Genomic DNA, 25,355 nt, shown 5'->3' on the forward strand with positions numbered 1-25,355 from the left:
ACAATACTCTCCAGGAGGTCGGCGTATCAATATCCAAATCTATCATAAAGAGAAGACTGCATGAAAGTAAATACAGAGGGTTCACTGCACGGTGCAAGCCACTCATAAGTGTCAAGAATAAAAAGGCTAGACTGGACTTTGCTAAAAAACATCTAAAAAAGCCAGCACAGTTCAGGAAGAACATTCTTTGGACAGATGAAACCAAGATCAACCTCTACCAGAATGATGGAAAGAGAAAAGTATGGCGAAGGCTTGGTACAGCTCATGATCCAAAGCATATCACATCATCTGTAAAACACGGCGGAGGCAGTGTGATGGCTTGGGCATGCATGGCTGCCAGTGGCACTGGGTCACTAGTGTTTATTGATGATGTGACACAGGACAGAAGCAGCCAAATGAATTCTGAGGTATTCAGAGCCACACTGTGTGCTCAGATCCAGCCAAATGCAGCAAAACTGATTGGTCGTCGTTTCATACTACAGATGGACAATGACCCAAAACATGAAGCCAAAGAAACCCAGGAGTCTATTAAAGCTAAGAAGTGGAATATTCTTGAATGGCCAAGTCAGTCACCTGATCTCAACCCAATTGAGCATGCATTTCACTTGTTAAAGACTAAACTTCAGACAGAAAGGCCCACAAACAAACAGCAACTGAAAACCACCGCAGTGAAGGCCTGACAGAGCATCAAAAAGGAGGAAACACAGCGTCTGGTGATGTCCATGAGTTCAAGACTTCAGGCAGTCATTGCCAACAAAGGGTTTTCAACCAAGTACTAGAAATGAACATTTTATTTAAAATTATTGAATCTGTCCAATTACTTTTGGTCCCTTTAAAAACAGGGTGGCACATGTTAAGGAGCTGAAACTCCTAAACCCGTCATCCAATTTTAATGTGGATACCCTCAAATGAAAGCTGAAAGTCTGAACTTCAACTGCATCTGAATTGTTTTGTTTAAAATTCATTGTGGTAATGTCTATAACCAAAATTAGAAAAACGTTGTCTCTGTCCAAATATATATGGACCTAACTGTATAGTGCTGTGCTAACTTTATTTTGGTCCCTATTGATGTTGATATATTAAATGTCCAATTTAGAGTAATTGGTTCCAGGAACGAGCACAGGCAACGATTAGTGAAACAACATCTTTTTGGGGAGGGAGGGTATTTTAGACACATTTTTTATGTGAGTATAACCTATTCCTATCATGGTCAGTCATCATTTTAAATAACTTTTTTATTTTTCTGTCTAATTCCCATTTGATGTCTGACTTTTGTGAGACACATTGTATTTTTCAATGGCACCATGTCTTTTATGACGTATAGGAAAAAGATTAAAAATTCATTGTGAGATGGAATTGAAAATAAATAATTATTCTTGGGTCTTATTTTTTTTTGCAGTATACACTATGCAGGAAGAAAAAAAGATTCCATTGTTTACATTCAATCTTTGCGTCAGGACACACTCCATGCATGATTGCTAATTGTATACATAAAGACCTATAGATTTGCCGGATGCAAAAGAAAATCATTTTGGCACTTATCAGACAGGTATCCATAAGTATACCTTTTAAAAAACTGTATGTAAAAGCACGCCCAATCATTTGTTTTTAAAAAAGGTAAGCTGCCATCAGAAATGCCTGACAGAGGCTTAGTCCCATCTCTCCATTCAAAACAAATGCATGCTTAGTTTCTCAGGAATAGATGTTGACTGTTATTGGAAGTGTATGCCCACCTGAAAAGTAAAATATGTCTTTAAAACTTTTAGAAATAAATGGTATTTCATACAGAGTTGCATTTGACTTCTTCATGTACCATGTGCTCAACCTTAAATCGACTTTTTTCAAGGCCATCATTGTCATATACATAGGACCCTTGACCAGAGTCATGGTCATTCAGGAATGGCAGTAGGAAGGAGTGCCCACTATCACCAACACAACATATTTTGAATCTGGTGACACTTCTACAAAAATTCAGAAAGGACCAGAAAATCCATGGATTCATCACTGGCTTGCAGTTGCATTTAGTTACCGGTACACCTTTTGCAGATGATTTCCTCTTATAGAGTATCCATCAATTTCATTATTTATTCTATAAATCAATAATATGTGTGAAAATAAGCAACTTTGTAACACATCTTATCAGAGAAATCTGCTTCTTTCTCCTCCTGGACTGATTATTAATTTTCAAAATTCTCAATCAATGGGTAAAATCTGTATTCAGCAAAAACAGATTGTTATATTACTGAGTTAGGAGATATCAGCTACTACTGATGAGATTCCATCTTGTTGGGAAATTGGGTTCCTAATACAAATATGAGCAAATATTTCTATAATAAGAATTTATCATATAGAAATAGTTAAGAATTGGTGTTATGGAAGCTAAAAAGTATATTAGATGGACAATTTGGAACAACTAACAGCTAAGAGCTTTAATCTTGATAAAAAATATTTTTCTTCCATCTACAGTACATTGTGAGTTGTTAAACTGGCCAAATACATCCTAATAATATAATACTGTGTATTAGTAAATGAAAGAGGATGTATAATATTATATTATTTATAACCATTAATGTTGCATTAAAAGTCTGTGAAGGATACAATATATATTTGGATTTTTTTAACCCAGTAAAAAACATTGACTTTTCTCGCCTTGTTCTGTGAGCATCACCAAGAGACCAATGACAATACTAGTAAATCTTTCACATAAGCACGTGTAGCAATTCAGATGGATTACAAAGGTTCCTGTAAATTCCCAAGAATATATGGTAGGAAAGGACTTCATAGCCTTAAATAGCTGTCCAAAATATAAAGTAATAATATTAATTTTGGAAATAATATTTAGAATCATGATTGGCTTTCTTCTGTATTGTAATTAAGCAGCAACCTAAAAGTATAGGTTCCTTTCAGGGGATCAAGTTTTGGCATCCTGATCCATATTTTCTAAAAACACAACTGATTTTGACTAGAACAATTTCACAATTTCACTTACATCTGTAATTCTGTATTTTGAAATTGTTCTTGCAATTTATATTAAATTATATGCAAAGTAGTACTGTAAATGTTGGAAGTTAGATATCATGCAAAAGTCGGAAAAAAAGTCTGCATTTATGTTGTGCATTTAGTACATAAAAAAAACATTTTTAATTTTAATTTTCTTTTAATTCTCTTCCAGACGTGTTCACAGGGCAGCCTTGTGGATGGCCCCGGAGCAGGCCCGATGGAAGAGGAAAGAAGCCACCATGATGAGGGAAGTAGATTGAGTCAATTGCTAATACATCCATCACCTGCTTGCCAAAACAATCCAGCAAAGTTACAAAATGGGAACCTGCCAACCGATAGAGTCCAACCCCAAGTAAATGGAGACAGCTGTTTACAGACAAAGAACAGCTATGGTGTCACACACATGAAGGGAAACCAGGACTGCTCTGACCTCATACCTGAAAACAGAGTATATCCAAATTTACACAATGGTGCAATAAAGCGCACGCTTAGTGAACCTTTGCTGTTAGAGTATCTTCAGCAGAAAAAAGTAAAAACTGTTGAAGAGGTGAATGGAGAAAATAAGGGTGAAATCAATGGACAACATGTCAATGTCCAACCCAGTGTTTCTGATTTGTGTAGCCAAGATAAAGCTGTGAGAACAGAAGATGAAAACCCACTCGTTCAGGTTCCCAATGAGCAGAACAAAGACCTTAATTCAAACAACGATGATAATGTCTTGTCAGATGAGACATTTCCATTGTCCAATGGTGCTACTGGTTTTGCCTCTTCCTTGAATTTGACGCATGGTGCATTATCGGAGAAGGAATCTTCTCAATATTACCCTGAGAAGGCTTCTGTTGCAGTGCAGAATAACACACCTCACACTGTTGCCATTAAAACTCTAAATGATGCTAGCAATGATATGTCTCCCCAGACAAATCATTCACCACATACCTCAGGGCAGATTACTTCCCAACTCTCCTTGAACTCGGTGCTGTCTGAAGGGCCAGGTGCTATGGCTATTGAGGCCCCCAATGGTGACAAATGCAGTGAGTCAGCTGTGAAGCCAGGAAGCTATTCACTTCACATACCAGAGCAGAAACCACTTCCACAAGAGATGCCCAACTATTCCCAGACTATAAATGAAAAAAACTGTGATGCACTTGAGACTGGGCAACCAATGTGCTTGGAACAAGTTTCTGTTTCTTCTAATCCACCGTACCATGGTCTCCATAACAGACCTAATGACAGCTTTTCTGAGGCTTTCAATAAAGATCATTTTACTTTAATGCAGTTGAATAAATTACTGTTTGCCCAGGAAACTGAGAGCTACAGAACCAACCAAAATTTATGTGGTGATAATTTCTTACCCTCCCAAAATAATGACTCATGTCAGTCATTTGATCCAAGAATTATTTCTCAACCAGCTTTTTTGCCATCACAGAACAGCAAGATATTACCCACCATCGGGTTGCCTTCTCTTCACTGTTCAGCAGGACCAGATCCACCCCAAGAACACAAAAGGCAGACAAATTGTCCAGTTGACAAGTATCCAGAAAAGCTAATTGAGCATAATCCACAAAAAGGGAAAGATCATTGCAATGGGATGGAAATAGATGCTATGGATATGATGGAGCAAAGAAGACCTTTTTATAAGTCCAGCTTCAGAGATTTTCGACGAAATCATGATTGTCTGAAGGAAGAAAATAAACAATCTGCAGAGGACTTGCTGAAATTACTTGAGGTCTCTCAGTCGCAGAGTCAAAAGAAACTTAGGCAATATACAAGAAAACAGGGTAATATGAATCGGGGACATGCTAGTCAGGACTTAGATGGAGATGTATCATCACTTCAACCTCATGGGCAGCAAATACATTTCCAAAAGCACTTATCCCAAGAAGCGGGCAAAGATACACAATTACAACCCTATGACCTGAAAAGTAGTAATAACCTTTTCCAGCATCATCGTTTAGAGCAGCAAACCGAGCACATATTTGACCAAGCTTTAAAACGGCACTTAAACTTAGAAACATCTGAGGGAGAACATTTTCCACATAATGTACGAACGTCTTTACACTCACAGGTTTTGCATTCAAAACAGGATAGGAATTCACAGTTTCATTCTAATCCACATTTTCAGCAGAGACAAAATCAAGATTTTAACATGGTCAAAAAGCACTTTCATCATCAATCACTCTACAGTAACACAACACATAGGGCAAGTCCTCAGAATCACTTAAAAATTGAGGAAAGCTCTCAGGTGGTAAATCAATACCAAAATATGCATCAGTACGAGGGGCAACTGAGACAAAGTTCAAACAACACAAATTTACATTTCAATCAGGGCTCTTCTGGATCACATAGAAAGGATCAGTATATTTCAGAAAATTTAGAGGCCGGTCAAGAGCATATACAAATTAAAGCAGAGACTATTGGGCAGTACTATCAATCTACCAGATCCCAGCAACATGACCAGCACGGTTACCAAGAGCAGAAAAACAACAGCAATCTTCCCATTTTGAATCCCAATCACATGACACAAAATCAGGACAGGTCAACCCCACAAAGTACAATAAACCAAAATAGATACTTACCACAATCCAACCCTACTGCTCAGTCTTTGCAAGATCAAACAGGATATCATCCTCAGTTTGCAAATCAGATGAATTGTATTCCGAAGTATGCTGCTTTAAGAAATCATTTACTCCAGCGTAGGGAGCAAACCAAACATGAAAGTTCTTCTGTACGCAGATCTGTCAAAGTGGAGAACAGCTCACGGTCTATATGCATGCGGACACCCAATGAAAGCAAAACAGGGAAAAAAACAATCAAACAAGAAATTCAGCATTTTGGCCCAGAAAACCTACAACAAAGGAGTATTCTTGAAACAATGGAACAACAAATGAAACATTATCCTAGTAAATCATTGTTTCATCATCATGTATCTACCATCAAATCGCCCAAGCACATGAAGGTAGAGTCTTCAGGTCCAGTTACAATTTTAACCACACACACTAATTCTTCAACACTAGATCATCACAGTGTCCATCCACAAGAAAGAACCCCAACGAAAAGAGCAGCCGGATCTGCTCTGAGTAATTTCTTGGAATCTCCTTCAAAACTTCTAAGCACCCCTATCAAAAACCTATTGGATACGCCTGTGAAAACTCAGTATGATTTTCCATCATGTAGCTGTGTAGGTAAGTGTCTTGCTATACACTCATGTTAGATCTTCCACTTCTTTCATAAATAAAATTAGATTTTTTTTTTATTAACCAATAATCTGTTCAACTCAAGAACTCATTGTGATTAGTTATAGCTGTATTGTCACTCAGAATAAAAAAAAAAACATGGGTCAACACACCTAGGCTACAATATTGTCACTAAGGGAAAAAAGGTAACAGTTTGCTGTTAACCCTATACCTAGTGCCAGGATAGGGTAAAATGGCTTGTTGGTTTATATAGTCTAAAGGGCCGTTAAGCATTTAAATCATTTTTATGGTGCAAACCTAATGCACATTTATAACCCAACAAATAAAATTCACCCCTTTTCCAAGTAGGAGAAATCCCAAATTATAGCAGGTGAACAGCTGTGGTTAAATCAAATTTATGACTGTAGCCATATTAAAGAGTCACACGACCATGGGTTGGCGTTACGGCAGTCTGTGCTTTGCTTACGAAGACACAGCTCTTGAAAAATATCCCATGAATGTAAACAGCCTTTTGGTAAAGAGACCATGGGGATTTAGATTTTTCAAGAGCTATTGACTATTGATTGATTTCCTGCGTTAAGGGAGGAATTTTCATGCTAGCAGTATGTTAGGGCACATTCACAATTTTGATTAACTCTCATTTCAATGCCTCTGTCATTAGTTTTGACACAGTTAATGTCAAGATTGGCTTAGTATGCATGCATTTCTTGTGGTCATAATGCTGGAAACCTTGATGGACTCTGCCAGACCCCAATATAGTCAGTGAGGTCTGTCAGGTGCCATTGGGACCAATAATACAATGGAACAACCACAGAGTTGTGGACAACATGAATGGAACCACAATTCATATGTGACTAGAACCCAGAAAAGTAGACCCTTTTTACAAAGAGAGATCTTAATTTCAATGTTTAATCTATGTTTAATGTATACATGGCGAAGCCCATTTCTACAACTTTGGAACAAATAAAAAGATTTCTGTTTTTTTTTAACAGATCAAATCATAGAGAAAGATGAAGGACCTTATTACACACATCTTGGTGCTGGACCTAATGTGGCAGCTATAAGAGAGATTCTGGAAGAGAGGTAATTTTTTTTTCTTGAAAAACAATCATTTAAGCTAATGTCATTTTGAAGGGTTTTTTTGTACAAGGACAAGATTACAACTGGTGTGACTATATATTTTTTTCTACAAATAGGAAGTAAATCTCATAATATCCAAAGTATTTTGGTCCAAAGTTACCATGCAATTTTTCAAGTAGTTTTGCATCTTTAGCACTTGGTTTAAGAGCCCCAGCTTTTTTATTTATTGGGCTATCAACTAATTTTTGCGCATTTTTTCATGACTTCTAAAAGTATTTTAAATATCATTTTAGTGAAATCAATATCTTTTTAAAGCTTTAACGATGTAGTCATTAGTAGCATGACAAAAGCCAATTTAATTTCTGTTAATAAAAGTGTGTTAATCTCTACAAATTTGCAAAAAAGTATTGAAACTCACTAAATTAACTGCATTGAGTGCAGTGTTGACATCTTCAGCCATTGTATACAATATATACTATAGTCTATACTATGAGAGTGTACACATACTGTATTCTAAATCTGCCATGCTCAATATGTGACGACTTCCACTAACTGGAGGTTTCATTCTCAGGTTAGGTGAGAAGGGCAAGGCCATCAGGATTGAAAGAGTAGTATATACAGGAAAAGAAGGGAAAAGCTCTCAGGGATGTCCAATTGCAAAATGGGTAAGTGATATTTGTGTTATGAAACACATTTCATAATATACTAAAAGACTAAAAACATGTATACATGTTAAACTCTTCCCGACATAGCCAAATTCAATTTTGGTGTAATTCCCTCTCTTTCTTTATTCTAAAAGTCATATTTTGATAGATTGGACTTTTGTGGACACAGTGATACCACATATGTGTATTTTTTGCATGGTGCATCCAATAAGTGCATAGAATTATGCACCTCTCATGCCACCAACACGGTTAGTGCCGCTGTCAGAAATTGACAGCGGCATATAACAGTTTAAGAATCATAAGTGGAGCTCATCTTCACCTGCGGCCATTAGAAGTAGGACCAGGCTGTGACCCATTGCCATCATCTGACAGGTTTGGGGCAAACTCTACTTGTGGGAATGCTCCTTACACCTGCTTCCGACTTGCATCTACAGAAGATGTCAGGAAGGGGTTAAAAGTTAGCTATATGACTTCCGAAAAGAAAAGCACATTTTTAATCTTTTGGCATCAACTTGACAGGGACTTCCCAGACTGTTCTCCATAAAGAACAGTGACCTTACACATTAGATAAAGGAGCTATGGGATGAAAGTGCAAGTGTGGTGAATCGGGATTTCTTGGAGCCACATCCAAAAAACAAAGGATTAGGTATGCTAAAATCCAGCATGCCTGATCCTTTTTTTACCTAATGTCTGCCTTCAGGGGAGAGTCAGGATGCCCCCAGTAGAACAATTAGACATTTATGAGTCCCCGGATCAATTTTACTATGAAGGTCATGAAGTAAGGGCAGCATAAATGTAACTACTAACTACTGTACTATCAGAATGAACTACAACCTAATTAACTTTCCCTTTTCACAGTTACTATGACCTAAACCCCTCTTAATTATATACATGAGACCAACAAGCTGTAACACTAGTGATATATAGGTGCCCACATGGAGGAAGCCCTGGTTTCCCAAGTATAGAGTCTTACAGGCAATTCCCCATTAGAGAAAAGTATGCAAATTAGCTCCCTATCTTTATGTGAGAGAAAGATAATTTGCATATTTTTCTCCAATTCAGCATTGATTGCTATATGTGGAGAATGGACATTCCCCATAAGTGAGCACCTTTATATAACTAGTGTTACACTTGTTGCCCTCAAGCATATACCTGTAACTAGGAGATTTAGGTCACAGAAACTTTGAACAGGTAAAGTTAATTAGTTTGTAGTTCATTCTGATAGTGGTTAGTAGTTCTATTTATGCTGCCCATACTTTATGCAATACTCATGACTTGTACATTAAAAATTGGTCCAGTGACTCATAAATGTCTATTAATACTATTATTTGCACTGTTCTGCACTTTTATATGTGCTAGTTTGATTAAAAACACATAACATAGCACCATTAAATCTAATTTTCTACAGCCATTTCCAATTACGAGTTACCGTGGGTCTTATAAAACTTGCTGATTTGTTGACAGGTCATTCGACGAAGCGGAGTTGAGGAAAAAATGCTGTGTTTGGTGCGAGAGCGCGCAGGCCACTCCTGTGAAACTGCTGTGATAGTGATTTTAATCCTCGTTTGGGAAGGCATATCAACAAGTTTAGCAGACAATATGTACTCTGAGCTCACTGAAACGCTACGGAAGTATGGAACCTTGACAAACAGACGTTGCGCTCTCAATGAGGAGTAAGTTAATTGGGATGATAGGAAAAAAACAACTTGGTTTCTTGACAATCTAACAGCACAGACACTGGATTTCGTAATCTTATCAACCTACTAATATATATATTTCATATTATTTAGGCGTACCTGTGCATGCCAGGGGCTGGACCCCGATACCTGTGGTGCCTCATTTTCTTTTGGGTGCTCTTGGAGTATGTACTACAATGGGTGCAAGTTTGCTAGAAGTAAAATCCCCAGGAAATTTAAACTTCTTTGTGATGACCCAAGGGAGGTAAGTGTATGTTATTTCAAAAGAAATTACATAAAATGTATCAAAAAAATTAATGAGAGAGAGAGAGATATTGGTGGAGTTCTGCTTATGCGTGTGCACAGTCACAGTACAAGTCATGATGTTGTGACCTTTCGAGCACTTGTGGGGATTTCAGCGTGAGTGGCAGCAATCTGAGGACCGGGCGGATGACGCTGAGAAGTGGGAGAGGTGATGGTGAGGAGTGGAAGGGCTCACGAGGTGAGCGGTAACGGTATAAGGATTTTTTAAAAAAAATTTAACATTTGGATGGCCTTTTTCGGTTCAGAAAAATGCAGTTGAATCAGCAAGGAAGAGAGTTACAAAAAAAATCTGCACTCAAATTTATTTGCTCATCTCTAAGATACTGCTAGAGAGATAGATATATAGATATATCCTTATATATATTTATTTTACATTATAAACAACATATTAAAGAGGCCTAATGTTCGGGCACACCTCCAGGGGTTTATACTGTTTCGCTATGAGAGTAGAAGCTGATCTGTATCACGTAGTGCTAAAATGGAAAAACAGTTGTTACATTACACAACAATATATTTATAGTATACAGACAGTCATATGAAAAACGAACGCCATGAAAGTACTGCTAAATAAGTGTTCACAGTATGCACATAGTTGTCCATTGACTTTTAATTCCATCATGTGGCTTTCAGTTGTAGCATAATGTAATCTCACTACATGCACTGAATGTGTAGAGTTTCACTTCTGCATTAACCTACCACAATTATTTCTAGCTTCACAGTCAGTGATTAGTTAGGCATAGGCAAGGGCAATTGCTACGGAGGGTGCAGAAGTAGCAATAAAACCCAGGCACTGGCTAACAGAGAGGAACAAAAGGTGACACCGGTATTACAAATGGCAGATACGAGTTGAGGGAACCTGCTCTAGATTTTGCATTGTAGCCATGTAGGTTGAAGTTACACCTCTGGGCACAAGACATGGATGGATGTACACTTGGCTATGAATTCCTGCTTTTGGAGCAGCAGGCTATTCCAGATGTTCCTTAAAATGAATATACAGGTGCTTCTCACAAAATTACAATATCATCAAAAAGTTAATTTATTTCAGTTCTTCAATACAAAAAGTGAAACTCATATATTATATAGAGTCATTACAAACAGAGTGATCTATTTCAAGTGTTTATTTCTGTTAATGTTGATGATTATAGCTTACAGCAAATGAAAACCCAAAAGTCATTATCTCAGTAAATTAGAATATCATCAAAAAGTTAATTTATTTCAGTTCTTCAATACAAAATGTGAAACTCATATATTCTATACCTTTTTAAACATTTTGGAAGCCTTTGCAGGTGTTTTTGTTAATTATTCTAATTTACTGAAATAATGACTTTTGGGTAATCATTAGCTGTAAGCCATAATCATCAACATTAACAGAAATAAACATTTGAAATAGATCACTCTGTTTGTAATAAACTCTATATAATGTATGAGTTTCACTTTCTGTATTGAAGAACTGAAATAAACTAACTTTGGATGATATTCTTATTTTGTGAGAAGCACCTGTAATTTTTTAGAAGGACATAAAAAAAATTCTGATGTTATTATAGGAAAACTAGGAAATTAATTCCAGGAACTACTTATAGCAGATAATTGATGGAAGCCTACAATGAAATGTATTACAGTACTGTTAGATGGAAAATGGTGTGTACTGTCTATTATTCATGACATGTTCACACTTACACATTATGCATTTGCCAGCTATTGTGTACCTGTCTTTTTGCAATTATAGGCTGTATGAATTGAAGTGAGTAGTCTTCCCTGATGATATGTCATGATGACTGTTAGTGTTAAACTGTGCCACCTAAACAGTAGGTGCTATTTCACTCTATTTATGGTCCTCTTCAGCATATTTGGTGTTTTGATAACAATTAGAGCTGCTAGCACCCGGCAGTCGGTAATCTGCACGCTGCAGTGTTGGTGCATCTTCTTGTTATGTCTATGCGTATAGTCAGACTATCAGAGTGACAGGCTCCAGCAGGAATGGCGACATGCTTCCATACTAATTGGTTTAATCTAAGTGACTGATTTCATGAGAAACTATGGATACCTTTCTGAATGCCAATGCTTTTATTCCCACAAATTGTTGTGTCTTCTGCTTTCAGGCAATGATCTTAATTGCTCATTTTTAATTTACTTTTTCAAAAACAAACTCAAAATTAGACATAGTTCTAGAATATCAATTAACAGTTCAAAAAAATAAAATGGAACAATCCATAAAATGAGCTTTGATGATTCACGAATAGTTGGCATCCATAATCAGATGAGTTGGTGCAAACCAATTCATAGGGACTTCATCTCTTGACCACAACAGTAATCTTTGGCCACTTGGCGGAAGCTATGAGAACTGCCTCTTACTTGATTGCATCCAGTTATTTTTTCATTCAGCTGTCCTGGTGGAACGTCAAAAGGTGCGTCACACAGCAATGATGATGTTGCATCAGGCAGGCTAATCAAGGAGCCATATATGCCATCAGGTAAGAGGCAGCTCTCAGGTCTCCCATCCAGCAGCCTATCCAGCAGGGCTCTCATCCAGCAGGGCTCCCATCCAGCAGGGCTCACATCCATCAGTCTATCCATCAGGGCTCCCATCGTGCAGCCTATCCAGCAGAGCTCCCATCTAGCAGTCTATCTATCAGGGCTCCCATCTAAAAGGGCTCCCATCCAGCAGCACGTATCCAGCAGGGCTCCCATCCAGCAGCCTATCCAGCAGGGCTCCCATCCAGCAGCCTATACAGCAGGGCTCTCATCCAGCAGCCTATCCAACAGGGCTCCCATCCAGCAGCTTAACGAGCAGGGCTCCCATCCTGCAGTCTATACAGCAGGGCTCCCATCCAGCAGCCTATCCAACAGTGCTCCCATCCAGCAGCCTATACAGCAGGGCACCCCTCCAGCAGCCTATCCAGCATGGCTCCCATCCTGCAGCCTGTCCAGCAGGACTTCCATCCAGCAGCCTATCCAGCATGGCTTCCATCCTACAGCACGTATCCAGCAGGGCTCCCATCCAGCAGCCTATACAGCAGGGCTCTCATCCAGCAGCTTATCCAACAGGGCTCCCATCCAGCAGCTTAACGAGCAGGGCTCCCACCCTGCAGTCTATACAGCAGGGCTCCTATCCAGCAGCCTATCCAACAGGGCTCCCATCCAGCAGCCTATACAGCAGGGCACCCATCCAGCAGCCTATCCAGCAGGGCTCCCATCCAGCAGCCTATCTAGCAGGGAACCCATCTAGCAGGGCTCCCATCCAGCAGGACTCCCATCCAGCAACCTATCCAGCATGGCTCCCATCCTGCAGCCTGTCCAGCAGGACTCCCATCCAGCAGCCTATCCAGCATGGCTCCCATCCTGCAGCCTGTCCAGCAGGGCTCCCACCCAGCAGCCTATCTAGCAGGGAACCCATCTAGCAGGGCTCCCATCCAGCAGCCTATCTAGCAGTGAACCCATCTAGCAGGGCTCCCATCCAGCAAAGATTACGGTACTGGCCGATGGACGGGGTTGTGCATATCAATTCACACCCACTGTAATAATCAAGGTAGCCAAAAATCAATAAATGACTGAACAGTTATTGGTAAAAATTAGACTCCTTTTTTAATTGTTGGCAAAAAAAATGGTTGTCTGATTACTCATTGTAGTTTTCAAATTTGTTCATGAGATGTTGATTGATATTGATTTTTGGGTAAATTGACGAGAAATTAGAAAAATTCAACTTTGCCATCCTGTCCATAAATTGTCCATACAAACATAAATTAGTACAAAGGTAATTAATTTAAAGGGAATTTTTGCCACCTAATCTGAGAGTAGCGTAATGTAGAGACATATGCCTGGATTCCAGTGATGTGTAACTTACTGGGCTGCTTAGTGTAGTTTTGATAAAACCACTCTTTTATCAGTAGGAGATTATCATTAGAGGTCTAGTAAATCTGACTACCATTGATTGGCAGCTTTCTCTGTACCCTGTATCTGGGCAGAAGGCTGCCAATCAGTAGTGTAGGTGGGTTTATTCAGAGCTCAACATTCAGAGAACTGCAGCAAACAAAGCAGTTTTACCTAAGACCCACAAAAAATAGAAACAATATAAACTTGCATCCTGTTTTGGCACCATTCCAGCACTGGTCCTTGTGAGTGATGTGGCATTATTGTGTCATGTGACTGCTGCAACCAGTCAGTGGTGTCTGATCTACTGATGATGATCGCTAGAATGGTGCTGCTGCAGAATATAAGCTCTTCTTATTTTACTCCAGGAAATTGAGCATTGAAGAAAAGGATATGCAAGCAGTGGACATCCCTTTTAAATTTAGACTGTTAAATAGTTTTTATCTCATAGTATAGTTTACTTGAATATACAGTGGGTACGGAAAGTATTCAGACCCCTTTAAATTTTTCACCCATTGTTTCATTGCAGCTATTAGGTAAATTCAAAAAAGTTCACTCTTTTTTCACATTAATGTACACTCTGCCCCCATCTTCACTGAAAAAAATAGAAATGTAGTAATTTTTGCATATTTATTAACCCCTTAAGCCCCAAGGGTGGTTTGCACGTTAATGACCGGGCCAATTTTTACAATTCTGACCACTGTCCATTTATGAGGTTATAAGTCTGGAACACTTCAACGGATCCCAGTGATTCTGACACTATTTTCTCTTGACATATTGTACTTCATGACAGTGGTAACATTTCTTCGATATAACTTGCGTTTATTTGTGAAAAAAATGGAAATTTGGCGAAAATTTTGAAAATTTATCAATTTTCCAACTTTGAATTTTTATGCCCTTAAATCACAGAGATATGTCACACAAAATAATTAATAAGTAACATTTCCCACATGTCTACTATACATCAGCACAATTTTGGAACCCAAATTTTTTTTGTTAGGGAGTTATAAGGGTTAAAAGTTGACCAGCAATTTCTCATTTTTACAACACCAATATTGTTTAGGGACCACATCACATTTGAAGTCATTTTGAGGGGTCTATATGATAGAAATAACCAAGTGTGACACCATTCTAAAAACTGCACCCCTCAAGGTGCTCAAAACCACATTCAAGAAGTTTATTAACCCTTCAGGTGTTTCACGGGAATTTTTGGGATGTTTAAAAAAATGAACATTTAACTTTTTTTCACAAAAAATTTACTTCAGCTCCATTTTGTTTTATTTTACCAAGGGTAACAGGAGAAAATGGACCCCAAAAGTTGTTGAACAATTTGTTCTGAGTACGCAGATACCCCACATGTGGGGGTAATCCACTGTTTGGGCGCATGGCAGAACTCGGAAGGGAAGGAGTGCCGTTTGACTTTTCAATGCAAAATTGACTGGAATTGAGATGTGACCCCATGTTGCGTTTGGAGAGCCTCTGATGTGCCTAAACATTGAAACCCCCCACAAGTGACACCATTTTGGAAAGTAGACCCCCTAAGGAACTTATCTAGATGTGTTTTGACAGCTTTGAACCCCCAAGTGTTAAGCTACAGTTTATAGCGCAGAGCCCTGAAAATAAAAATTCTTTTTTTTTTTCACAAAAATTATTTTTTAGCCCCCTGTTTTGTATTTTTCCAAGGGTAACAGGAGAAATTGGACCCCAAAAGTTGTTGTCCAATTTGTCCTGAGTACGCTGATACCCTATATGGGGGGGAGAACCACCGTTTGGGCGCATGGCAGAGCTCGGAAGGGAAGGAGTGCCATTTAGAATGCAGACTTAGATGGATTGGTCTACAGGCGTCACGTTGCATTTGCAGAGCCCCTGATGCACCGATACAGTAGAAACCCCCACAAGTGACACCATTTTGGAAGGTAGACCCCCTAAGGAACTTATCTAGATGTGTTGTGAGATCTTTGAACCCCCAAGTGTTTCACTACAGTTTATAACACAGAGTCGTGAAAATAAAAATTAATTTTTTCCCACAAAAATGTTTTTTTAGCCCCCCAAATTTTTATTTTCCCAAGGGTAACAAGAGAAATTGGACCCCAATTGTTGTTGTCCAATTTGTCCTGAGTATGCTGATACCCCATATGTTGGGGTAAACCCCTGTTTTGGCGCACGGGAGAGCTCGGAAGGGAAGGAGCACTGTTTTACTTTTTCAACGCAGAATTGGCTGGAATTGAGATCGGACGTCATGTCGCGTTTCGAGAGCCCTGATATGCCTAAACAGTGGAAACCCCCAATTCTAACTGAAACCCTATCCCAAACAAACCCCTAACCCTAATCCCAACCATAACCCTAACCCTGACACACCCCTAACCCTAATCCCAACCATAAATGTAATCCAAACCCTAACTTTAGCCCCAACCCTAACTTTAGCCCCAACCCTAACCCTAACTGTAGCCCCAACCTTAACTCTATCTTTAGCCCAAACCCTAACCCTAACTTTAGCCCCAACCCTAGCCCTAACCATAGCCCTAACCCTAGCCCTATCCCTAACCCCAACCCTAGCTCTAACCCTAACCCTAACCCTAGCCCTAACCCTAACCCTAGCCCTAACCCTAGCCCTAACCCTAACCCTAGCCCTAATGGGAAAATGGAATTAAATACATTTTTTTAATTTTTTTATGTTTCCCTTACTAAGGGAGTGATGAAGGGTGGTTTGATTTACTTTTTTAGCGGGATTTTTAGCGGATTTTTATGATTGGCAGCTGTTTTTGCGTTACCACATTTTGAGACCTATCGATTTTTCCATATTTTGGTCCACAGAGTCATCTGAGGTCTTGTTTTTTGCGGGACAAGTTGACGTTTTTATTGGTACCATTGTTGGGCATGTGTCATTTTTTGATCGCTTTTTATTCCAATTTGTGTGAGGCAGAATGACCAAAAACTAGCTATTCATGAATTTCTTTTGGGGTGGTGTTATTACCGTTCCACGTTTGGTAAAATGGAAAAAGCAGTTTTATTCTTCGGGTCAGTACAATTACAGCGATACCTCATTTACATAATTTTTTAATGTTTTGGCGCTTTTATACGATAAAAACTATTTTATAGAAAAAATAATTATTTTTGCATCGCTTTATTATGAGGACTATAACTTTTTTATTTTTTGCTGATGACGCTGTATGGCAGCTCATTTTTTGCGGGACACGATGACGTTTTCAGCGGTACCATGGATATTTATATCCGTCTTTTTGATCGCGTGTTATTCCACTTTTTGTTCGGTGGTATGATAATAAAGCGTTGTTTTTTGCGTCTTTTTTTATGGTGTTTACTGAAGGGATTAACTAGTGGGACAGTTTTATAGGTCAGGTAGTTACGGACGCGGCGATACTAAATATGTGTACTTTTATTGTTTTGTTTTTTTTATTTAGATAAAGAAATGTATTTATGGGAACAATATATATATTTTTTTTATTTAGGAATTTTTTTTTTTTACACATTTAAAAAATTTTTTTTTTACTTTTTTACTTTGTCCCAGGGGCGACATCACTGTATAGTGACAGATCGCTGATCTGACGTGCCCTGCTCCTGGCTTAACAGCGCCTGCTCTGAGCAGGCACTTGGTAAGTCACCTCCCTGCAGGACCCGGAAGTAGCCCCGCGGCCATTTTGGATCCGGGGCCTGCAGGGAGGAGACGCTCGGTACAAGGTGAGCACATCGCCTTGTACTGATCGTCTCTGGGAAGCCCGCACCGCCGGAACACTGTGATCATGTTTGATCGCAGTGTGCTGGGGGTTAATGTGTTGGGAGCGGTCCGTGACCACTCCTGGCACATAGTGCCGGATGTCAGCTGCGATAGTCAGTTGACACCAGGCCGCGATCGGCCGCGCTCCCCCCGTGAGCGCGGCCGATCGCATATGACTTACTATCCCGTCACTGGGAATTAAGTCCCAGGTCACCTTGACGGGATAGTACGTCATATGGGATTAAGGGGTTAAAAAAGAAAAACTGAAATGTCACATGATCATAAGTATTCAGATCCTTTCCTCAGTGTTGAGTAGAAGCACCTTTTGAGCTAGTGCAGCCATGAATCTTCTTGGGAATGATGCAACAAGTTTTTCATACCTCGATTTGGGGATCCTCTGCCATTCTTTCTTGCAGATCCTCTCCAGTTCCGTCAGGTTGGATGGTGAACTTGGTGGACAGCCATTTTCAGGTCTCTCCAGAGATGCTTGATTGGGTTTAGGTCAGGGCTCAGGCTGGCCCAGTCAAGAATGGTCACAGAGTTGTTCTGAAGCCACTTCTTTGTTATTTTAGCTGTGTGCTTAGGGTCATTGTCTTGTTGGAAGGTGAACCTTTGGCCAAGTCTGAGGTTCAGAGCACTCTGGAAGAGGTTTTCATCCAAGATATCTCTGTACTTGCCCGCATTCATGTTTCCTTCAATGGCAACCAGTTATCCTGTCCCTGCAGCTAAAAAACACCCCGATAGCATTAGGCAGGTGACGAGCTGTGCATGGTTTTCTCCACACATATCGCTTAGAATTACACCAAAAAGGTCTATCTTTATCTCATCAGACCAGAGAACCTTATTTCCCATAGTCTAGGAGCCCTTCATGTGTTTTTTAGCAAACTGTATGCGGCTTTTATATGTCTTGCACTGAGGAGAGGCTTCCGGCGGGCCACTCTGCCATAAAGGCCCGACTGGTGGAGGGCTGCTGTGACAGTTGACTTTGTGGAACTTTCTCCCATCTCCCTACTGCATCTCTGGAGCTCAGCCACAGTGATGTTGAGGTTCTTCTTTAACTCTCTCACAAATGCTGCTCTCCCACGATTGCTCAGTTTGACTGGACAGCCAGGTCTAGGAAGACTTCTGGTGGTCCAAACTTCTTCCATTAAGGACTTAAGAGCACTGTGCTCTTTAGGAACCTTGAGTACTGCAGAAATTCTGTTGTAACCTTTGCCAGATAATAATAATAATAATAATAATAATAATAATCTTTATTTATATAGCTCCAACATATTCCGCAGCGCTTTACAGTTTAACAATTTCAAACACAACAGTCATAAGTAACAATGCTAACAATACAATAATTAAAGCAAAATGAAATGACCCTGCTCGTGAGAGCTTACAATCTACAATGAGGTGGGGGAGATACAAAGTACAGGTGTGTATTTTCAATGATGTATTTACAATGATGGTCCAGCCATCTTCAGGGGGTGGGGGATAGATGGAGATAGTGAATGGGCTACACTCACAAACATAAAATGACTTTGATTAAGGAATGTGATAGGCCACTCTGAACAAATGTGTTTTGAGGGAGCGCCTAAAACTATGCAAATTGTGGATGGTCCTAATATCTAGGGGTAGAGCATTCCAGATGATTGGCGCAGCACGGGAGAAGTCTTGGAGTCGGGAGTAGGAGCTACGGATTAGTGCAGAGGTTAGTCGAAAGTCGTTTGCAGAGTGCAGTGGTTGGTTAGGCCATTAGACAGAAATGAGGGAGGAGATGTAAGGGGGTGCTGCACTGTGGAGAGCTTTGTGGGTGAGGACAAATACTTTGAATTGTATCCCGTAATGAATGGGCAGCCAGTGTAATGACTGGCGAAGAGCGGACACATCTGAATACCGATTAGCTAGATGGACAACTGTTATGATCTGGTGGCCTAGGAGCAGCATGAGACGTACTCTGGAGAAGGTGGTACCTGTACTGACCGCAGACCCTGAACTTAACACCGCAACTAGAAGTAGCTGTGGAATGTACCTAATACTCCCTAGACATCTCGACACAGCCGGAGGACTAAATACCACTAGAGATAGAAAAGGGAAAACTATCTTGCCTCAGAGAAAATTCCCAAAGGATAGACAGCCCCTCACAAATATTGACTGTGAGAGGAGAGGGAAATAACATACGCAGACTGAAATCAGGATTTAGCAAAGGAGGCCACTCTAGCTAAATAGAAAGGATAGGACAGAGTACTATGCGGTCAGTATTAAAACACTAAAAAATATCCACCACAGAAAATACAAAATCTCCACATCTAACTAAAGACATGGAGGGTATATCTGCATCTCCAGAGATACCAGCTTGGCTGAACAAATCCTTATGCAGACCAAGCTGGACAAGACAAAACATGGAAAAGAACTGAACAATAAGGCCCACAGCATGTGGACTGCAAAAAACAAAGCCAGAACTTATCTTTGTTGAAATGAACAGCAAAGCAAGAGAGACCAGGCAGGGATGTGAATCCTCCAGGAACAATGGACAACTGGCACTGACTAAAGGGTCAAGCAAGACTAAATAGCCCAGTCAGACTTGCAATAAGTGGACACACCTGATGAATGCAGCGATCCAAAGACAACAGCGCTACCACTTATAACCACCGGAGGGAGCCCAAGAGCAGAATTCACAACAGTACCCCCCCCCTTGAGGAGGGGTCACCGAACCCTCACCAGAGCCCCCAGGCCGATCAGGACGAGCCAAATGAAAGGCACGAACCAAATCATCAGCATGAACATCGGAGGCAACAACCCAAGAATTATCCTCCTGGCCATAACCCTTCCATTTCCAAGATACTGAAGCTTCCGCCTCGAAAAACGAGAATCCAAAATCTTCTCAACCACATACTCCAACTCCCCATCAATCAACACCGGGGCAGGAGGATCAGCAGAGGGAACGACGGGCACCACATATTTCCGCAACAAAGATCTATGAAAAACATTATGGATGGAAAAAGAGGCTGGAAGGGCCAAACGAAAAGACACTGGATTGATAATCTCAGAAATCCTATAAGGACCAATAAACCGAGGCTTGAACTTAGGGGAAGAAACCTTCATAGGAACATGACGGGAAGACAACCAGACCAAATCCCCAACCCTGAAGTCTGGAACCAACACACCGACGACGGTTAGCAAAACGCTGAGCCTCCTCCTGAGACGACACCAAATTGTCCACAACATGAGCCCAAATTTGCTGCAACCTGTCAACCACAGAGTCCACCCCAGGACAATCAGAAGGCTCAACCTGCCCTGAAGAAAAACGAGGATGAAAACCAGAATTACAAAAGAAGGGTGAAACCAAGGTAGCAGAACTAGCCCGATTATTAAGGGCAAACTCGGCCAATGGCAAGAAAGCCACCCAATCATCCTGATCAGCAGACACAAAGCATCTCAAATAAGTTTCCAAAGTCTGATTAGTTTGCTCGGTTTGGCCATTTGTCTGAGGATGAAATGCGGAAGAAAAAGACAAATCAATGCCCAGCCTAGCACAAAAGGCCCGCCAAAACCTAGAAACAAACTGGGAACCTCTATCGGACACAATATTCTCCGGAATGCCATGCAAACGAACCACATGCTGAAAAAACAACGGAACCAAATCAGAAGAGGAAGGCAATTTAGGCAAAGGTACCAAATGAACCATTTTAGAAAACCGGTCACAAACCACCCAGATAACCGACATCCTCTGGGAAACCGGAAGATCTGAAATAAAATCCATAGAAATATGCGTCCAAGGCCTCTCAGGGACCGGCAAAGGCAAAAGCAACCCACTAGCGTGGGAACAGCAAGGCTTGGACCGCGCACAAGTCCCACAGGACTGCACAAAAGAACGCACATCCCGTGACAAAGAAGGCCACCAAAAGGACCTACCAACCAAATCTCTGGTACCAAAAATCCCAGGATGGCCAGCCAACACAGAACAATGAATCTCAGAAATCACTTTACTAGTCCATCTGTCAGGAACAGTTTCCCCACTGGACAGCGGTCAGGTTTATCAGCCTGAAATTCCTGAAGAACCCGTCGTAAATCAGGGGAGATGGCAGAAAGAATCACCCCTTCCTTCAGAATGCCGACCGGCTCAAGGACCCCAGGAGAATCAGGCAAAAAGCTCCTAGAGAGGGCATCAGCCTTAACATTCTTAGAACCCGGAAGATCCGAGAGCACAAAATCAAAACGGGAGAAAAACAGAGACCATCGGGCCTGTCTAGGATTCAACCGTTTGGCAGACTCGAGGTAAATCAGATTCTTATGATCGGTCAAGACCACAATACGGTACTTGGCCCCCTCAAGCCAATGTCGCCACTCCTCAAATTCCCACTTCATAGCCAACAACTCACGATTACCGACATCATAATTGCGTTCCGCAGGCGAAAACTTTTGAGAAAAGAAGGCACACGGTTTCATCAAGGAACCATCAGAATTTCTCTGAGACAAAACGGCCCCTGCCCCAATCTCAGAAGCGTCAACCTCAACCTGAAAAGGAAGAGAAACATCCGGCTGACGCAACACAGGGGCAGAAGTAAATCGGCGTTTAAGCTCCTGAAAGGCAGAAACAGCCGCAGAGGACCAATTCGTCACATCAGCGCCTTTCTTCGTCAAATCGGTCAGGTGTTTAACCACACTGGAGAAGTTGGCAATGAAACGGCAATAAAAATTAGCAAAGCCCAAAAATTTCTGAAGGCTCTTCACGGATGTGGGCTGGATCCAATTATGAATGGCCTGAACCTTAACCGGATCCATTTCTATAGATGAGGGAGAAAAAATGAAGCCCAAAAAAGAAACCTTCTGTACTCCAAAGAGGCACTTAGACCCGTTCACAAACAAGGCATTATCACGAAGGATCTGAAATACCATCCTGACTTGTTTCACATGAGACTCCCAATCATCCGAAAAAATCAAAATATCATCCAAATATACAATCATGAATTTATCAAGATAATTCCGAAATATATCATGCATGAAGGACTGAAACACAGATGGAGCATTAGAGAGCCCGAATGGCATCACAAGGTATTCAAAATGGCCTTCAGGCGTATTAAACGCAGTTTTCCATTCGTCACCCTGCTTAATACGAACAAGATTATATGCCCCTCGAAGGTCAATCTTAGTAAACCAACTACCATATATACTCGAGTATAAGCCGACCCGAGTATAAGCCGACCACCCTAATTTTGCCACAAAAAACTGGGAAAACTTATTGACTCGAGTATAAGCCTAGGGTGGAAAATGCAGCAGCTAACGGTGAATTTCAAAAATAAAAATAGATGCTCCATACCATTCATTATTGCCCCATAGATGCTCCATATAAAGCTGTGCCATATATAATGCTCCATACCATTGATTATTGCCCCATATATTATCCATATATAGCTGTGCCATATAGAATGCTCTGCACCGTTCATTATGGCCCCATAGATGCTCCATATAAAGCTGTGCCACATATACAATGCTCTGCACCGTTCATTATGGCCCTATAGATGCTCCATATAAAGCTGTGCCATATATGCTCTGCACCGTTCATTATGGCCCCATAGATGCTCCACATAAAGCTGTGCCATATATGCTCTGCACCGTTCATTATGGCCCTATAGATGCTCCACATAAAGCTGTGCCATATATGCTCTGCACCGTTCATTATGGCCCTATAGATGCTCCACATAAAGCTGTGCCATATATGCTCTGCACCGTTCATTATGGCCCCATAGATGCTCCTTATAAAGCTGTGCCATATATGCTCTGCACCGTTCATTATGGCCCCATAGATGCTCCTTATAAAGCTGTGTCATATATAATGCTCTGCACCGTTCATTATGGCCCCATAGATGCTCCACATAAAGCTGTGCCATATAGAATACTCTGCACCGTTCATTATGGCCCCATAGATGCTCCTTATAAAGCTGTTCCCTATATGCTCTGCACCGTTCAGTTTGGCCCCATAGATGCTCCTTATAAAGCTGTGCCCTATATGCTCTGCACGTTCAGTTTGGCCCCATAGATGCTCCATATAAAGCTGTGCCCCATATACAATGCTCTGCACCGTTCATTATGGCCCTATAGATGCTCCATATAAAGCTGTGCCCTATATGCTCTGCACCGTTCAGTTTGGCCCCATAGATGCTCCTTATATAGCTGTGCCCTATATGCTCTGCACCGTTCAGTTTGGCCCCATAGATGCTCATTATAAAGCTGCCCCATATGGAATGCTCTGCAGCGTTCAGTTTGGCCCCATAGATGCTCCACATAAATCTGTGCCATATATAACGCTGGTGCTGCTGCTGCAATAAAAAAAACAAAACACATACTCACCTTTCTTGCTTGCAGCTCCCCAGCGTCCGGTCCCGGCGTCTCTCCGCACTGACTGATCAGGCAGAGGGCGCCGCGCAAACTATATGCGTCATCGCGCCCTCAGACCTGCACAGTCAGTGCGGAGAGACGCCGTGAAGACAGAGCGGCGCCCGGCGTGTGGAACGCGGACAGGTGAATATGCAATACTTACCTGCTCCCGGCGTCCCGCTCCTTCCCCCGGACAGCTGGTCTCCGGGTGCCGCAGCCTCTTCCTCTATCAGCGGTCACCGGCACCGCTGATTAGAGAAATGAATATGCGGCTCCACCCCTATGGGAGTGGAGTCCATATTCATAAGTTTAATGAGCGGTCCCACGTGACCGCTGTACAGGGGAAGAGCTGCGGCACCCGAAGACAGTGTGACGGGCAGGGGGAGCGTCAGGATCGCCGGGACTAGGTAAGTATGCCTCAGCGCCCTCTCCCCCTCACCCGCCGACCCTGCCACAGACCGTGACTCGAGTATAAGCCGAGAGGGGCACTTTCAGCCCAAAAATTTGGGCTAAAAATCTCGGCTTATACTCGAGTATATACGGTAGCCCCCTTAATCCTAGCAAACAAATCAGAAAGCAAAGGCAAAGGGTATTGGAATTTGACCGTGATCTTATTCAAGAGGCGATAATCAATACAGGGTCTCAAGGAGCCATCCTTCTTGGCAACAAAAAAAACCTGCTCCCAATGGTGAAGAAGATGGCCGAATATGCCCCTTCTCCAAAGACTCCTTAACATAACTCCGCATGGCGGTATGTTCTGGCACAGACAGGTTGAAGAGTCGGCCCTTAGGGAACTTACAGCCTGGAACCAAGTCGATAGCACAATCACAGTCCCTATGCGGCGGAAGGGAACTGGATTTGGGTTCATGGAATACATCCTGGAAATCTGACAAAAACTCAGGAATTTCAGAAGAGGGGGAGGAGGAAATTGACATCAAAGGAACGTCACCATGAACCCCCTGACAACCCCAACTAGTCACAGACATAGATTTCCAATCTAATACTGGATTATGCACCTGTAACCATGGGAAACCCAGCACAATAGCATCATGCAAATTATGCAACACCAGAAAACGACAATCTTCCTGATGGGCTGGCGCCATGCACATTGTCAGCTGTGTCCAAAACTGAGGTTTATTTTTAGCCAACGGTGTAGCATCAATGCCCCTCAACGGAATAGGACTCTGCAAATGCTGCAAGGGAAAACCACAACGTCTGGCAAATTCTAAATCCATTAAGTTTAAAGCGGCACCTGAATCCACAAATGCCATGACAGAAAATGACGATAATGAGCAGATCAGGGTCACAGATAACAGAAATTTAGGTTGTACAGTACTGATGGTAACGGAACTAGCGATTCTCTTGGTACGCTTAGGGCAATCAGAAATAACATGAGCAGAATCGCCGCAGTAAAAACACAACCTATTCTGACGTCTGAATCCTTGTCGTTCAG

The 25,355-nt window shown here is 41.3% G+C and overlaps 1 protein-coding gene across 1 annotated transcript in view; it reads left to right on the forward strand.

The window, feature by feature from the left end:
• The window catches only part of TET2 (tet methylcytosine dioxygenase 2), a 96,236-nt gene that overhangs the window by 61,036 nt on the left and 9,845 nt on the right, over positions 1-25,355 (forward strand). The window contains exons 2-6 of the mRNA XM_077278221.1: positions 3,173-6,182; positions 7,187-7,277; positions 7,846-7,939; positions 9,404-9,612; positions 9,730-9,880. Of these exons, the coding sequence (XP_077134336.1) occupies positions 3,218-6,182; positions 7,187-7,277; positions 7,846-7,939; positions 9,404-9,612; positions 9,730-9,880 (3,510 nt within the window). The 5' untranslated portion in view covers positions 3,173-3,217. The remainder of the gene's footprint in view (positions 1-3,172; positions 6,183-7,186; positions 7,278-7,845; positions 7,940-9,403; positions 9,613-9,729; positions 9,881-25,355) is intronic.

The sequence above is a fragment of the Ranitomeya variabilis genome, chromosome 1 (assembly GCF_051348905.1).
Source record: "Ranitomeya variabilis isolate aRanVar5 chromosome 1, aRanVar5.hap1, whole genome shotgun sequence".
NCBI classification, from domain to species: Eukaryota; Metazoa; Chordata; class Amphibia; order Anura; family Dendrobatidae; genus Ranitomeya; species Ranitomeya variabilis.